The 17,842-nt window shown below is 39.3% G+C and overlaps 1 protein-coding gene across 2 annotated transcripts; it reads right to left on the bottom strand.

The window, feature by feature from the left end:
• Positions 1–457: 457 nt before the first annotated feature.
• Positions 458–17,842, bottom strand: LOC124111336 (steroid 17-alpha-hydroxylase/17,20 lyase-like). Of its 2 annotated transcripts, none has more exons than XM_046470989.2 (11): positions 17,766–17,842; positions 16,506–16,723; positions 11,647–11,724; positions 10,847–10,945; positions 10,081–10,174; positions 8,098–8,253; positions 5,324–5,532; positions 3,867–3,995; positions 3,454–3,558; positions 2,423–2,557; positions 458–1,793 (listed from the first exon to the last, which is right to left on the bottom strand). In XM_046470989.2, the coding sequence occupies exons 2-11, from the start codon at positions 16,717–16,719 to the stop codon at positions 1,447–1,449; spliced, it is 1,566 nt and encodes a 521-aa protein (XP_046326945.2). In that variant the 5' UTR covers positions 16,720–16,723; positions 17,766–17,842; the 3' UTR covers positions 458–1,446. The 2 variants fall into 2 exon arrangements, with proteins under 2 accessions (XP_046326945.2, XP_048252112.1); XM_048396155.1 differs by lacking the exon at positions 17,766–17,842 and adding an exon at positions 17,678–17,755.

Raw genomic sequence — 17,842 nt, 5'->3', positions numbered from 1 at the left:
AGTTTTAAGCAACAGTATTTTTGCGTCCGAAAATTAACTTCGCAGCAAGGGTTCCCACATTCATTGGTAGATATAAACTGAATAACTATTTCAGTGGGTTTATATCGAATAAATACACCCCCCCCCCCCCCCCCCCCAAAAAAAAAAGAGAGAAAAAATACATTGATGTAAAAAAAATCCTAAACAAATCTTTTAGACTCGGTCAATAATATTTCTAACATTTGGTGTCGCAATATGAATCCTTATCATGCCATGACCTTAAGTAAATAGTAATCGAACCACGCGTGACATGTTTTTGGATAAGCCATACACAGTGCCAACTGCATTGTTATGATTGATTTATTCAAATAGACCCTCGGTATCAAATCTCAGATATCATACTAAAAGCAACACAAGCAAAACAGTATTTGTAACCCATACAATCTCATACAATTCAACAACAATCCAAAATCAGAAATACACAACACAAAATCTTTATTCAGAATATACGGCCACGTGGCCCATGGTACAACATATATGATGTGTAGATCTAGATTATAAAAATTACCGTAAGCTGAAATTCAAAGTATTTATAAAACGAATATGTATTTTAAGAATAAAGATATTCATTTCAATAACACGAAGTTTTGTTTTGATCGAAGTTTGACATTTGTATCTTAAGGAAAACTGGTAATAATATGATGGGATGATTATTTTGTCTACACTCCCAATAAACTGAGCGTTTTAATAATAACTAAAGCATTTAAGTTACCAGTTTCACAAAGTAACTGATCAGGTGGAATACAGTCTTTCAATGAGGTTGTTTCAGAATCTTAAAAATTGTGAGATTGACAACGAAGTTTAGCTGACAGTCCCATCTGATCTTTCATTACAACTTTAACATACTTCAGGCTCTAATTATGACTTGAAGTGTCAGTAATTTGACAGACACGCTGAATTCTCGTTTCATTTTACTCATCCATTTTGGCGAGACAATAGCGTGGATCGATGCTCATGATATCAATCACTGTATTGTCTGGTCCAGACTCGATAATTTACAGACCGCCGTCATATAGCTGGAATATTGTTGAGTAAGGCGTTAAAACAACAAACAAACAAAAATATTTGGCCAGAGAGGCTTCACACTGATGGTCCATATAATGTCTAGAATACGTGTTTATAGAAACAGCAACGCCATCATGGAAAGAAACGTATTTGTCAATCATATAAACAATAGATTCGTGTTCATGACTATGCATATTAATCTGCTTGTCGACTTACTTAGGCTCGCTGACTTGGTTGATACATGTCATCGATCCCAATTGTGTGGATCGATGCTCATGATATTAATCACTGGATTGTCTGGTCTAGCCTCGATTATTTACAGTCATATAGCTGGAATATTGCTGAGTGCGGTGTTAAACAACAAACCAACCAACCAATCAACATATCAATCACAGTAGTAATCTAAAGTCTTGATTCAAAGGTGAGTTCAAAATCCTGTGGTACGTTAAAGAAAGATCCTCCACGTGGCTCAAGGTTCACCTTAGCTCCAGGTGGGAGGGACACTTTGAAATGCCTCATGATTCCGGCCAGCAGAAGATGCAGTTCCGGCTTGGCCACGCTCTCTCCGAGACACACTCTTCTTCCAGCAGAGAACGGAAGCCAGCTCTCTGGTTTGGCAGCCATCTTGCCATCATGGTCAAGGAACCGATCTGGATTGTATACTTGCGGGTCCCGCCACTGCTCTGGATCCTGGTGCAAAGCGTAGTGGTTGATGAACACGGTAGTTCCTTTAGGAATGTCATACCCACCTGAAAATTTAATGATTGAAATACGTTCATATGCATTGATGACACACAATCACTTAAGTCATTTATAACTTGTGCTGTCCTAAATTTCCACTATGATCCCATTCCTAATTTAAGAAAACGCAATAGTATTAATTATATTTTAAACCCCCTCTCAACCAAAGAATAGCAAACGATTGCCCTCTGATCTTGTTGCCTGCTTGCAGGATCTCTTTAGGATGCCTGAACGTATGATTTTGTTTTCACTGCGCAACTCGAACTGTCGTGTATCGTTAGTCCTTTACGACATATTTTAAGTCAGTCTGTTGCGAAAGAGGCGATTAAGCCGTGATACATGGACTATAAATCCAATTTTAATTTACCAGTAAACATAGCAAACAAAAGAGAAGTATTTCAAACTTTACAACAGGCTTACGGTGATAGGAAACTGGAATTTGCGTTGTAAACTCCTGTTCACTTGCCCTGGAATGTCGCTGTAGTGGGAAATGTGGATTTGGCGCTCAAGCTAATAAGTGCGCCAAGTGCGAAATAATGAATAATTATAATGGTTCCATAGAAAGGTTTGAAGCTTAGATTTTTAAAACATCTACTCAGAATATCGACCAGTGGACATCCTTGAAAATGAGGCTTACCGACTTTCGTATCACACAGTGTTTTGTGGGGAAGTCCGCTTGGGACCACAGTGTGTAACCTCATGCTCTCGTGAAGCACAGCGTCAGTGTAAGGGAGACTACTTCTGTCTGATACACTGGGGTAATGACTGGAACCTGGACATTCATACATATATGTTACTCACGAGAATAAACTAAAGATAGTCTCTTGTCCGATATCTTACTAATTTAAAATAAACCATCCGTGGTGCCGTTGCTCGAGCTTTCATCAACATCACTATTTCATCATACAGCCGTATCATCATCACTGTCTCATCATCAACGAAACTCACATCATCACATCACCATATTATTCTATTATACAATCATACTATTATGTCATTGTATCATCATATCATAATATTAAACAATTGTATTTATAATAATATTTTATCATCACATCATCGTAGCATCATCCAGCGTATCATCCCCGTGTTGTTAAAGTTAAACACACATCAATAATTTAAACTTCATTTATCCCAAACTGTTTCAATATGTTTTCAAAGTGCACTGAAACTCTATTGCCTTTGTGTGTTTTAAATATTCAGCGAATAGTTAGCGAAACCAAATGATAAGCCCCTTGGCTGGACCTTTTAACCCCAATGGTAACTATAAAAGTTATAGAAACACATAATTATTCATCAGATCGTACGTGTTCACAGGTAAGTGTGTCACTGACCTCGAACCACACTACGTAATGCATCAACAAAACTTGGCCGACGTCGTCAGAAAGGGAGACCGTGTCAGATGCCATCGCGCCACCACAACTACGTCGACTATGACTTTTCAATGTCTAACGACTTCAGAGTGTAAGCAACAGGGCGTGAATTTCTTCATGTACTCCATCGACCCTTAGCCTAACGTTACCTTAACAATAAACAAAGTTGCTTTCGTCTTGTACTTCACACCCGAATCTTGCGTAACAAGCGTATCGTGACATCGTACAATAATATCAGCGTATGAACATATAACTTGTCGTCACCATACCGTATAATATCAGGGTATGAACTTACCCAGGGCACGGTCGACCTCCGTGTGAAGTTTGTCCTGGATGTCAGGGTGCTGAGCCAGTTCCAGTAGTGTCCACAGCAGCGTAAAGCGAGAGGTGTCCATCCCGGCTGCAGGGATACAGTATAATCACTTCCAGTATATCATTAAAGGAAATGAACAAGGACGTACAAATCTTAAACTCATCCTCTCTCTGCCAAACATTAAACAATTGAAACAATCTAAACCTGGTTCAGACGATGCAGATCATAGCATGTAAGGGTCATTTCCTCCGGAAGTTGGATGCCAAAAAGAGTTTCCCATTCGACACTAAACAGTCATGTTGAACTGCAACTATAAGCCAACATGTGCAGGAAAAGAGTCACACAAGAACGAATTAACAGGAACAACATCGAGAAAAGTAGGTTCAAATATATACCAGCAAATATATCAGAGAGGGTTTGAGTGATATGGCTGTCAGTCAACTGTGACATCACTTCCGGGTCCTCTTCGTCACGAGCTTCTTCTTGAGCCAGTAACAGGGCATCACAGAAATCACGGATGTTATCTGTTATGAAAACATAATGAACAGAACGATTGACATAGGCATACATTAATACAGTTCTGATAATTATGTACATATTCATGTGACTTTCTTTAATAGGGAACATAGTATATGGTATAACACGAAATCTACAATCATGGTTCAAATTCAATCTATGAGTCCAATTTAACAAAACCATTATTATTATTATTATTATTATTATTATTAAAATACAGCAAAGAGTGTTTGGGTGATCCTGGTACAGTAATCATCAGCTCAGGGCCCTTGCCCCCTCTACACACAGCCCAGACAGCAAATCCTGCCTCGTCGAACACGCGGGGTATGTGAACTTTCAAGAGTATGTGAAAACTCCCCAACACTGCAGCCTTCTTCATTACTGAGAGAAGAGCTGAAATCCTGGTAGCAAACCCGGGTACTCTCCCAATGTCAGTCAACGGATTGGGAGGTACCAAGCCTCAGACATCAAGAACAATGGGGAGTCAGACAATTTGGTACTTGGGATATCTCGAAAGCGAGGTCTGCATATTTGTCATGTTTTTCCTGAATCTTATCAATCACATTCGTGTCAAAGGGGATAGAAAATTCAATAATGTAAATGATTTCATTGGATTTATCAAAAAGGACAAGATCAGCTTTGTTGGCCTGGAGAGGTCTTAGGTTGTTTGAGGTCTTAGGTTGTTTACGGGCCAAAGCATTTTGTATTTATCATTTTCAATGACGCCCTCTACATGGATGGGTCGTACCATGGATGGAGTTCTATGTCAAATCCACAAGCATGGCGAAGACGGTACAAAAATGATCGAGCGACTCTATCATCCGCTTACGATACTGCGTTTGTGCAAATGCTGGGCATCCACTGACAATGTATTGGACAGTCTGATTTATTAATTCATTGCATAATCGAAATTTAATATTTACATTTTGATACAAAATCACACATTGACTGTGTCGAGATGGTAGTGATTGGTCCAGAGCAGCAAACAGAAAGCCTTCTGTTTCACTTTTCACGCCAGTCGACTTTATCCAAACGAAGGACTCTGCAGCGTTGCTGATCTTCTCAACACACTGCACATAACACGCAGTTGTCGTTAGGATAGCCTATTTTTGAAAAACAGTCTGGGCCGATTTGATATGGCACTTCGCTTGGTTGACACTCATTTCTGTACCGTCCAGCAGTACAGAACCATAAACAGAATCAACACTGACATAACGATTATGTCCCGCATTATTATTATTATCTTGTAATCAAAGAGAACATAAGGAAATGACATTTCCAGAATATTTGATATAAAGTTGTTGAGAACTTGTGTTAGAATGAACGTCAAACGAACCTTTGGATATCGTCTGTCGATGTTTGTCAATTTCTTTATTCAAGTTTCCGAAGAAGTCAGCAACTAGTTTAATTACAGTTTTCAGCTTCTTGGTATGGCAGAGACGGAGGGGAGGAATAACATCTTCAAGAAAGCCGTTGCCAAAGTCATCCAGAAAGTAATCCAGAAAATGCAACATCTCTTTGAAGTAGTTGTCATGAACGTCGCATCTGAAAGAGTGGTTCAGAGTGTTACTGACAGTATCATGGCGTACCAGTGTAACATAGGAAGATAAGCCCAAAGTGAATAAAATCCACAAGAACGGGTTTGGCGCTGCCTGACAGCCATTTGAATTTTAGCTTACGAAGTGATATATCTCGGCTTGGACCAGGAATGGGCTTCACAAAGTGAACTCTGATGTAATTGAACGTATGAGAATATGTCATGGCTACTTCATCATGATGCTACAGCTAAAGCAGCCCTCCTTGCTTTTGTTTGAAAATGTAAAACCGCGAGCGATGGAAAAGCAGGATCGATCTTGAGGATTTACATTTTCCACTAAAACCGAGGACAACATTTGGATACCTTGATACAATACAGCAGTCGCGGTATAAAACGAATTCGATTACAGCGCACGAGAGATGTCATCATGTTAGATTGAACACCCTTCTACGCCTTCCCGGGTGACGCAATGGGAAAACAATTGGTTATATATATATATATATATATGTATGTATGTATATCTGGAGATATTACATTTTACATAATGTTCAACACCAAATACAACTTTAAACTTACAATATAACCTCAATTTAATCACCACAGAACAAGTACAACTGTGAGGCTGTGACACTTCTTGTCTCCACCGCGAGTGAAAATGATCTAACGTTACACGTTTCACCTAAGAAACAACAAACTTCACATGATAGTTAAACACTAAACCATCAAATGGGACAAACCGATAATTTCTTGTGTATTTCCAATTTCGCTCTTTACCTAGAGCATGATTCTTACTCCAACACAGAATTTTCGAGGTTAATCGATCTTGCCGAAAATGACACAAACGCCTGTAAAATCACATCACTACACCATTGTGTTAAAATTGATGGCTTCCAACCCAGATCCCCTATAACATAATACTCTTGTTCCGTATTGCATTAATAAAGGAAAAAGATCAATGATGTACAAATAAAAAGTAGCGGTGGCAACAAACAGCCTTGTTATAGACCACTTCGGACATCAAACCAGGGTGTAGGCAGCCCGTACCCTATACAACATTGGACAATAGTTTGAAAGGAGATTGGGGCTCGATACAGTTTCGCTTTTTTATCAGTATAAAACACTTTTTGCCATGACAAATTACTATCAATACTAACATAAGCTTTTCGAAAGTCAATAAAGACTGTGTAGGTGGATTTACATAGAGATTTGCGAGTCAATTCTTGATGTAAGCTGGATATTTGTTTAATTGTTGATCGCCTATTTCGGAAACCATTCTGTGCATCGTGATCTTTATCGAAAATCTTACGTTCAGATATATAAATACTCTTAAAGTAATTCTTACCAGCTCCTTACATCCATACCAACGTTTCAAAGCTAGTTTTCACTTTTCCCATTAATTGTGCTTGAATTTCATCGAATCTTTGATCAAAATGAGACTTAAGTTTGTTGACTGCATAGGGAATACAAATATTGATATTCTTCACCGATGACCCCACAATCACCACTATTACGCCCTTTCCACGTCATGACGTACCACTGGCGCAATGAACGATTAACTCAGCACTGGGGTTTGATTTACGAGCGTAATGTTACAATGTACATAATCACTATTGATAATACTAATGCATGTGCAATGTATGTCAAACGTCTGCAACTCAAGAGAAGTTGAAATGACAGACACACAGTCAATACCATTTCATCACGTTTGAAATATATATGTAAATGCTGTTTTCATTTTCATCACTTTCAAACAGTTGAGGCATCATTTTTCTTATTCCCATTATTTTCAAAACTGTATAAAACTGATCACAATTCATTTCTCCCGTCATGTTTAAGCACCGACAAAATGCATGGAAATAGTTCATTTTATGAGCATACATTCCTTATACTTGGCATATAAAGACATAGTTGCACATGTCAATATCATTTACCACAGGTGATGCCTATTGACACAAAATAAAACTATTCCAGACCTTATTCCAAACATGAGGGGCCACATGGAAATGCCCAGTTTCATGCAGCGGAGGTTACTATGATATAGGAAGATACCTGCAATACTATAGGCAAACGTGACAGCAGCTTTATAAGAAGGGTAAGTGAACAAGTGAGTTAGATTTGAGCCCGCCTTGAACAGTACTTCATTTATGAAACAGACTGTCAGGTTCGTGTTTGAGGAAAGCCTGAAGCGATGCAGATGTTTGACGTTTGCAATTTTGATGAAAACCAACGAGCGTTTCCCGCACGTCTAAGACATTTGTTTTACGTTTGAGCGTCCACAACTCTCCATGCTGGAGAAAAGTAATACCTTACAATAACACATTACAGTATTACATCATACATTCCCCGCTATCATATCTACACATACTTCATTTCCCCTGATTTTATCCTTGTGAAAAGGACAGAAGAAACTTGAACTGGGTACACGTATTCAGAACAAGCTATTTTAACTCAATAACGTTTCCGTATATCCTTGCATAAGCCAAACCTTACTGAAAAATCTTTCTTGTGGATGCTATATAATGCCATCATTACCATAAGTCTCAATGTTAGATGTTGGATAATGCTCCACTCACGTGACACTGAAGCAGATATTGTTGATGATGTTGAACACAATGAGGGAGACAACGTGATGAGGATTGAATGGCCCCTTCATCTCCTGTATCAGCTTTATGCCTTTAGTGAGGGAGCGCTCTATCCCCTGGTCTAGGCGGGTACCCGTCATGTAGTGTCTGTGCAGTGAGAGAGAACATACAGATATGATCAGAGCGAGTGATATATAATGGCCGGGATGTAGTTTAATGACAAGCAAGGTTATTAGGAGTTCTCCTTTGGTTGGGAGGATGTGTCACACGTTAAGGCACTTAACTGGCTGCCATGTTTTCATGTGCTTACCGTTCACTGAAACCTTAAGCATTACTTTCACTTACATAGCAACAGAAACATTCCCCAACTGTCTGACACTGTTTGCATTTCCTGTCACGTTCGGCAACTAGGGTTACCTCCCTTAGACCATTAAAGCCTGACGCTGACACTCCCTACCCCTGAAGACCCATCAGTGTTTCATTCATATTAGTGTACTTTCGGTGAAAGTTTTAACTTTGACCTATAAACAAGATTGTTCGTATATGTACAGAACATGATTGCAACACTATTTACAACTGCTCAATTTCTGTCTGATCCAGAATTAGGAAATTCAATGTTAAGTTCATAATCTTGCTGCCAAGCTGGATTCTGTCGGCGTTTCTGAGAAGAATATCGTATGCGCTGCTGTCCCACATAAGCAACTGCAGCTCTGCGAAAGTCATCAATGTCAATGGGCAACACAATCTGTTCTTTTCTTGACTCTCGCCGCGAGAAGAAAATCTACTCCAGGGTCTCCTGTATATATAGACTGTATCTGCAGGTGCAGAGGTCTATCAACAAGTCTCTTAGTCTCAAGTTTCTTAATGCCAAGGAATACTTACTTACACAAGTTTCCGATGCATATCTTATCAATAATGGTGTCTCACTTCTCTCTGCATTCTATTCGTTGACCGTAAATGAAATTTGTGCACAGTGTTCCTTCCCAAACCCCTTTCTCAATGATTGACTTGCATTTTTCTGTTTTCCGATATCTCTTGCTCTAATTGCTTCAAATGACTTTTCATTCCACTATTATCATCACTGTTCCAAGAAACGCCAAATACTCGCAAAGGTTTGTTTCTTGTTTTAACCACATCCACCAGTGAAAAATCGTAACACAGCTAGTTTAATAGTTATATCACGACAGTCGTGTTTTTGTCTCAAAACCAAACCAGATATCCTAGCGACGTGAAAACATTTGATCACTTACAATTACGTACCAAGTACTTAACAACATTTAAATTCCCAACATCACTGACAGTGTTTACATTCGTTTCCACTTCCAGTAACAAGACGTATCGCCCCTAGATTCTAAGCGCCTGACACAAACAACACAACATGGAGAATTTTGAAAAGGAGCTTGATCCCTTAACATGAAAACTCAAATTGGTTGCGTTTAATTTTGTCTTCAAATCAGAGTGTATGCCAATGTTCTGTCAAGTATGGAATATTATGTGTTCATAAAGGACCGTCTTAAAATACGAACTGTATGTGCGGAATCTTGCGTTTACAGTGAAATCACAGTATCACCACTCCATTGCTGCCTCAGCCATAACGTTAGTAGCTGAATACACGAAGTGGACCCGAATGCTGTGATATATATTGACTATTAATTTAAGCTGGAGTCATTTTGGCCGACACAGTCGATATTAGTATTGGCGGGGGTATCTCTCATTTACTGGAACACAATGACTAAAACTAATCATATTCAATAATTCACTAATTCACTAGAAAAATATTTAAACTACAGTACTTGTTGATGATACTTATTCTATACTGGATATTATTGAGGACATTCTTGTTATATTTTATTAAATATCACCTTGCCTTGTGAAGTCATTTATGGAAACACACCTCAATATCAGCAGCAATATTTCAGCAAATCTGCGAATTGATACATGATGTGACTATCTGTTTTATATCGAGGAGCTCACTTCAAGGCTTTGGTAGCCAGCTTTCTGTGTAGTTTCCAAGTAGGGCTGTAGTCTCCGAGGGCGATATTCTTACCTCCGTCGTTGAGGAGGTCCGCTAGACAGAGACATGACATATATCTAAGTGTGTAAACAAATTGAATATTTTCTTGAATAATGAATTTACATTCATGTGTGTTTACTCCAATTGAAAAAGGCACACATACTACCATTTTTGATTTGGTCATTCAACTGAAGGGATTTGGCTGTTCCGACGTCGCTACTTACTGTGGCGGAAGGATAGTAGATCACCTATGTTTCATAATACACGACAAAATTGCCAATTTTGGATAAAGGATAAGAGCAGCGGAGTCTCTACCCGTGACGATCAGGGGTAGAATTGGTCTTCAGCACCCCATGCTAGCCATAAAAGGCGACTATGTTTGTCGAAAAAGGCGACTAACGGGACCGAGTGGTCAGGTTTGCTGGCTTGCTTGATGCATGTCATATCCCAAGTGCGTAGAGCGATGATCATGATGTCAATCACTAGATTGTCTGGTTCAGACACCAAGCAAACAAACACAAAATTTTAAATGACCCTTCTTGCATAAAATGTTCCTGTTCAGTCAACACCATTGATTGTACAGATTGTGTGGACTGTATGGGATCAAGCTTCAACACAGATCACTACCAGACGTGAAGATCTTTAAAACAATTTAAAGCCTATAGTGTGTGATATCGTTGAGCATGGAATCGTGGTGCAACTTTGCATGAACCCTATCATAATTACATGTGTAAGACTTGGGGCGCCCTGCAAAGTCCGCCTGTCGCTTGACCATCGCCTCCAACACAACGTCTATATTGTTGAGGGCCACCATTGTCATAGGTCCTGTAAAGAAAAAAACGTTTTTATTATCATGTCAGATACTACACTGATAAAATCAAATAACGCCTTTTCGTTAAGTTGCACATGTCATAAAACCATGTTTGCACTCGATACATTACTCCCGCCGCGTGTATATATTTTGTACAAGTCAAAACATCATATGCAATAACATTAGTGTAAAAACATTTGATATACGTGTAATTCAATGTGAGAAATATATCCGTCAATATCCGTTATTCCTAATCAGTGTTTGTTTGGCATCTTCTGAGCCTTATGGGGAGAACTGAATAGGACAAACCTCTTCGATGATGTTATGACACGAATATATTTCGATATTGCCATTGCCTTGCATTCTTCACAACAAATAGTCTTCTTTTGATTCTGAGTTTCATAAACCACAAATATCCAATGTAACATATCTCCATTCTATACATGATAAACACCCTTTATCAACTCGTTACCATAGATTCACCAAGTGATTTCACCATCCTCATCTCTGTCATCACTTTCGCTTGCTCAGAGGTGTCATTTGACAGGACTGGACATTCGAATCGGGCTCAACACAAAGCTATGGCCACAGGGTCCAGGGTATATGTTATAAGGAAATGGAGATATACAACAATGGAAAATAAAAGGTGGATTAAAGCTTATATTTCAGTTTTCACACGTTCAAAAGTATCCGTGACATGGAACTGTTTACATACCCATATTAAACTTCACAACGGGACCATACTGAGCTGTCCACTCCGTCATCTTCTCGTAGATAGTTGCATTCCGGAACTCTGTAGTTGTAATAACTTCGTTTAAGACCATGTTTCCTGTGGGACAACTACTGTCCCTGATCATGTTATTAATGTCCATTCATGAATTCCATAGCAACTGAAACTGATGTATGTCGTGAGTGGCAGCATAAGAAGACATTGTGCAGTGAGCATGTCCCTCTGTGATGTGGATTTTGCGCAATACAAAAAGCCTCAGGTTAAAATACAAAATGCATTAAAGAGGGTTTGGGTGGTCATGCAAGCGTTACATTTCGAAAGCTTATTATTACTGGTAGTAGTAGTAGTAGTAGTAGTAGTAGTAGTAGTAGTAGTATGTTGCTACTTCAAACTTATATATATATATGTTTTACTGACTCGAAAACAATGTGGGTGTTACTACTGATGCCGAAATGCATTCCCCCAGTCATTAATATTTTGTGCAGACACATGTACAGAGCAGAGTCCATTGTACGATACCAACTGCTTCGTCCAACACATGCAAAGGCAAGTCAAGGTTAGCATGATAATATTTTCTAAGGTAGTAATATTGACAATAGCTTGGGATAAAAAAAGAAAGGTATGAAAGTAGGCGAGTTATATTCTATTTATAACTAAAGCTGGCTTGATAAAATATGTATATTTATGATTTTTTTATTTCAAACAAAACAACAACAAAACTTCTACATAGAGCCGTGATATTACCAGTGACATACATTCTTCCCGACATAGTTATTGTATTACCAGTGACATTCATTGTTCCTCATATAGTTAAAGGGTTACCAATGACATTCATTGTTCCCCATATAGCTAGTGTTACCAATGACAATCATTGTTCCCCATACAGTTAGAATGTTACCAGTGAAATTCATTGTTCCCCATACAGGTAGGGAGTAACCAGTGACATTCATTGTTCCCCATACAGTTTGAGTGTTACCAGTGACAATCATCGTTCCCCATATAGTTAGTGTTACCAGTGACATTCATTGTTCCCCATATAGTTAGAGTGTCACCAATGACAATCATTGTTCCCCATACAGTTGGAGTGTTACCAGTGACATTCATTGTTCCCCATATAGTTAGAGTGTTACCAATGACATTCATTGTTCCCCATATAGTTACAGTGTTACCAGTGACATTCATTGTTCCCCATATAGTTAAAGGGTTACCAGTGTTCATTGTTCCCCATACAGTTAGAGTGTTACCAGTGATATTCATCGTTCCCCATACAGTTAGAGTGTTACCAGTGACATTCATTGTTACCCATATAGTTACAGTGTTACCAGTGACATTCATTGTTACCCATATAGTTACAGTGTTACCAGTGTTCATTGTTCCCCATACAGTTAGAGTGTTAGCAGTGACAATCATTGTTCCCATACAGTTAGAGTGTTACCAGTGACAATCATTGTTCCCATACAGTTAGAGGGTTACCAGTGACAATCATTGTTCCCATACAGTTAGAGTGTTAGCAGTGACAATCATTGTTCCCATACAGTTAGAGTGTTACCAGTGACAATCATTGTTCCCATACAGTTAGAGTGTTACCAGTGACAATCATTGTTCCCATACAGTTAGAGTGTTACCAGTGACAATCATTGTTCCCATACAGTTAGAGTGTTGCCAGTGACATTCATTGTTCCCATACAGTTAGAGTGTTACCAATGACAATCATTGTTCCCATACAGTTAGAGTGTTGCCAGTGACATTCATTGTTCCCATACAGTTAGAGTGTTACCAATGACAATCATTGTTCCCCATATAGTTAGAGTGTTACCAATGAAAATCATTGTTCCCCATATAGTTAGAGTGAGTGAGTGAGTATGGTTTTACGCCGCTTTTAGCAATATTCCAGCAATATCACGGCGGGGGACACCAGAAATGGGCTTCACACATTGTACCCATGTCGGGAATCGAACCCGGGTCTTCGGCCTGACGAGCGAACGCTTTAACCACTAGGCTACCTGACGGCCCCCCATATAGTTAGAGTATTACCAGTGACATTCAATGTTCCCCATATAGTTAGAATATGACCAGTGACAATCATTGTTCCCCATATAGTTAGAGTATAACCAGTGACATTCATTGTTCCCCATATAGTTAAAGGGTTACCAGTGACATTCATTGTTCCCCATACAGTAAGAGTGTTACCAGTGACATTCAATGTTCCCCATATAGTTAGAGTGTTACCAATGACAATCATTGTTCCCCATATAGTTAGAGTATTACCAGTGACATTCATTGTTCTCCATATAGTTAAAGGGTTACCAGTGTTCATTGTTCCCCATACAGTTAGAGTGTTACCAGTGACATTCATTGTTACCCATATAGTTACAGTGTTACCAGTGACATTCATTGTTACCCATATAGTTACAGTGTTCATTGTTCCCCATACAGTTAGAGTGTTACCAGTGACAATCATTGTTCCCATACAGTTAGAGTGTTAGCAGTGACAATCATTGTTCCCATACAGTTAGAGTGTTACCAGTGACAATCATTGTTCCCATACAGTTAGAGTGTTACCAGTGACAATCATTGTTCCCATACAGTTAGAGTGTTACCAGTGACAATCATTGTTCCCATACAGTTAGAGTGTTGCCAGTGACATTCATTGTTCCCATACAGTTAGAGTGTTACCAATGACAATCATTGTTCCCATACAGTTAGAGTGTTGCCAGTGACATTCATTGTTCCCATACAGTTAGAGTGTTACCAATGACAATCATTGTTCCCCATATAGTTAGAGTGTTACCAATGAAAATCATTGTTCCCCATATAGTTAGAGTGAGTGAGTGAGTATGGTTTTACGCCGCTTTTAGCAATATTCCAGCAATATCACGGCGGGGGACACCAGAAATGGGCTTCACACATTGTACCCATGTCGGGAATCGAACCCGGGTCTTCGGCCTGACGAGCGAACGCTTTAACCACTAGGCTACCTGACGGCCCCCCATATAGTTAGAGTATTACCAGTGACATTCAATGTTCCCCATATAGTTAGAATATGACCAGTGACAATCATTGTTCCCCATATAGTTAAAGGGTTACCAGTGACATTCATTGTTCCCCATACAGTAAGAGTGTTACCAGTGACATTCATTGTTCCCCATATAGTTAAAGGGTTACCAGTGACATTCATTGTTCCCCATACAGTAAGAGTGTTACCAGTGACATTCATTGTTCCCCATATAGTTAGAGTGTTACCAGTGACATTCATTGTTCCCCATACAGTAAGAGTGTTACCAGTGACATTCATTGTTCCCCATATAGTTAAATGGTTACCAGTGACATTCATTGTTCCCCATACAGTAAGAGTGTTACCAGTGACATCCATTGTTCCCCATATAGTTAGAATGTTACTAGTGACATTCATTGTTCCCCATATAGTTAGAGTGTTACCAGTGTTCATTGTTCCCCATATAGTTAGAGTGTTACCAGTGACATTCATTGTTCCCCATACAGTAAGAGTGTTACCAATGACATTCATTGTTCCCTAAATAGTTAGTGTTACCAGTGACATTTATTGTTCCCCATATAGTTAAAGGGTTACCGGTGCTCATTGTTCCCCATACAGTTAGAGTGTTACCAGTGATATTCGTCGTTCCCCATATAGTTAGAGTGTTTCCAGTGACATTCATTGTTCCCCATACAGTTAGAGTGATACCAGTGACATTGATTGTTCCCATAGAGTTAGAGTGTTACCAGTGACATCCATTGTTCCCCATATAGTTAGAATGTTACCAGTGACATCCATTGTTCCCCATATAGTTAGAATGTTACCAGTGACATTCATTGTTCCCCATATAGTTATAGTGTTACCAGTGACATTCATTGTTCCCCATATAGTGACAGTGTTACCAGTGCCATTCATTGTTCCCCATATAGTTATAGTGTTACCAGTGACATTCATTGTTCCCCATATAGTTACAGTGTTACCAGTGACAATCATTGTTCCCCATATAGTTACAGTGTTACCAGTGTTCATTGTTCCCCATACAGTTAGTGTTACCAGTGACATTCATTGTTCCCCATATAGTTAGAATGTTACTAGTGACATTCATTGTTCCCCATATAGTTAGAGTGTTACCAGTGACATTCATTGTTCCCCATATAGTTAGAGTGTTACCAATGACATTCATTGTTCCCCATACAGTTAGAGTGTCACCAATGACATTCATTGTTCCCCATATAGTTAGAGTGTTACCAATGACATTCATTGTTCCCCATATAGTTACAGTGTTACCAGTGACATTTATTGTTCCCCATATAGTTAAAGGGTTACCAGTAATCATTGTTCCCCATACAGTTAGAGTGTTACCAGTGACATTCATTGTTCCCCATACAGTAAGAGTGTTACCAATGACATTCATTGTTCCCTAAATAGTTAGTGTTACCAGTAACATTTATTGTTCCCCATATAGTTAAAGGGTTACCGGTGCTCATTGTTCCCCATACAGTTAGAGTGTTACCAGTGATATTCATCGTTCCCCATATAGTTAGAGTGTTTCCAGTGACATTCATTGTTACCCATATAGTTAGAGTGTTACCAGTGTTCATTGTTACCCATATAGTTAGAGTGTTACCAGTGACATTCATTGTTCCCCATATAGTTAGAATGTTAGCAGTGACATTCATTGTTCCCCATACAGTTAGAATGTTAGCAGTGACATTCATTGTTCCCCATACAGTTAGAGTGTTACCAGTGACATTCATTGTTCCCCATACAGTTAGAATATGACAAGTGACATTAGATGTATAATGTATATTACTACATATGGTGTGAGCACAGCTTGTCATAACAATACCTAAGAGGTTCCCAAGCAACGGCCATCCACGGGGTCCAGGGGGTAGCTTGTACCTCTTCTTGGTGATCAGATAAACGGCTACTCCGACGCCTAGTCCCAGTAGGACAGCCCGGGCAGTGGGACTGGTAGGCAACCGTTGCTCCCACCCCTTGATCCAGTCCAGTAGCTGCTCCATGTAAGGCAGCCTCTGTAGCAACTCCATATCCAGCATCATGAACCTGCAGTACACACTCCAACATCAAGATATTTAAGAAGCGAGGTTATTCCTTTTTTGGCGTTTATCGAGGTTATGTGTACACAGCAGTGTATATAGCTTCATAAACGCAAAAAAATATTGAAATCAATTCGTATAAGTAAATACGTCAACCTGCTTACTTCACCTTTACCATACACAAATCTGAAGACACCTACACGAATCAGTGACTTCGTTCAGCGCCGTTATGCAACTCATGTCCCATTCTATTATCAGCCAATAAAGAAACGGCAGTCCGTTGGTGGCCTATCGGTTAATGGAAACATACATGTAAACGCAACAAATGTTGCTTTGTTAGCCCAACAAATGCCACGGAATACTTGCAATTATGTTTTACAACATATACGAATGTAAAAAAAACGCTACTATATATTTCCATATAAAACAGACTTGCAATATTGTGTCCCGTACAAAATATTCCTGAAGAAAAACATTTGTTTTTAGGCTAATGCGCCACGATTCGCTGTGCAGTGTTGCGTCCCTTGGGCACGCGAGAAACCTATGCTTGTGGGTTCGAATCACTTATTATCCGCTGGCCCGGCCCGGTCCGACTTTTAGGCAATTCCGCTGTACAACACGTTGTGCAATACCAACGCGCGTGCTAATGGACTGCGGGAACAAGTTACACTAATACATATTGAAAAATCCCCAACATCACTGCGCTTTTTCGACGACATGTGAGATGCTAGATCACTGAGAGTAGCTTTATTTCTTTAAGAAATTACAAATGACAAGTATAATAAATAAAATACTAAACTACCTCCCGTGTAATACCATGGACACTTAATACGTATTAGATTTCGCTCGTCAGATACCAGAACTATTCACTCGTTTCATAAAATTGAATCATAAAAACTCAGTTCTGCTTGGTTATTTCTGAAGCACATTGTCAAGCAAAGATAGACGCATATATACAGACCCTGGCCCCGCAATACGTCTCGTTTCTAGATAGCACTGTATTGGAATAAACTGTGCACTAACAGAAGCGTCATTAAGGTTGACATTACCTGTGTTCAAGCAGATGCACTTGTGCAGGCGCCGACTACAGGCGGACTGTTAAATACAGCCACTGAGGGTCTACATG

Source organism: Haliotis rufescens, unplaced genomic scaffold (genome assembly GCF_023055435.1).
Source record: "Haliotis rufescens isolate VD_foot unplaced genomic scaffold, xgHalRufe1.0.p SCAF_15, whole genome shotgun sequence".
NCBI classification, from domain to species: Eukaryota; Metazoa; Mollusca; class Gastropoda; order Lepetellida; family Haliotidae; genus Haliotis; species Haliotis rufescens.
The sequence above is the reverse complement of the archived record's forward strand: the minus strand, read 5'-3'. Positions and strand labels throughout refer to the sequence as shown.

What these genes read in the sequence shown, in the direction of transcription:
- LOC124111336 (XM_046470989.2), bottom strand. Translation starts at nt 16,719, where the DNA reads ATGATGCTGGATATGGAGTTGCTACAGAGGCTGCCTTACATGGAGCAG. An exon ending in GCGCCCCAAGTCTTACACAT is followed by an intron (nt 10,175 to 10,846) that starts GTAATTATGATA and finishes GTCTCTGTCTAG; the next exon opens with CGGACCTCCTCAACGACGGA. An exon ending in TCGACAGACGATATCCAAAG is followed by an intron (nt 3,996 to 5,323) that starts GTTCGTTTGACG and finishes TTTTCATAACAG; the next exon opens with ATAACATCCGTGATTTCTGT.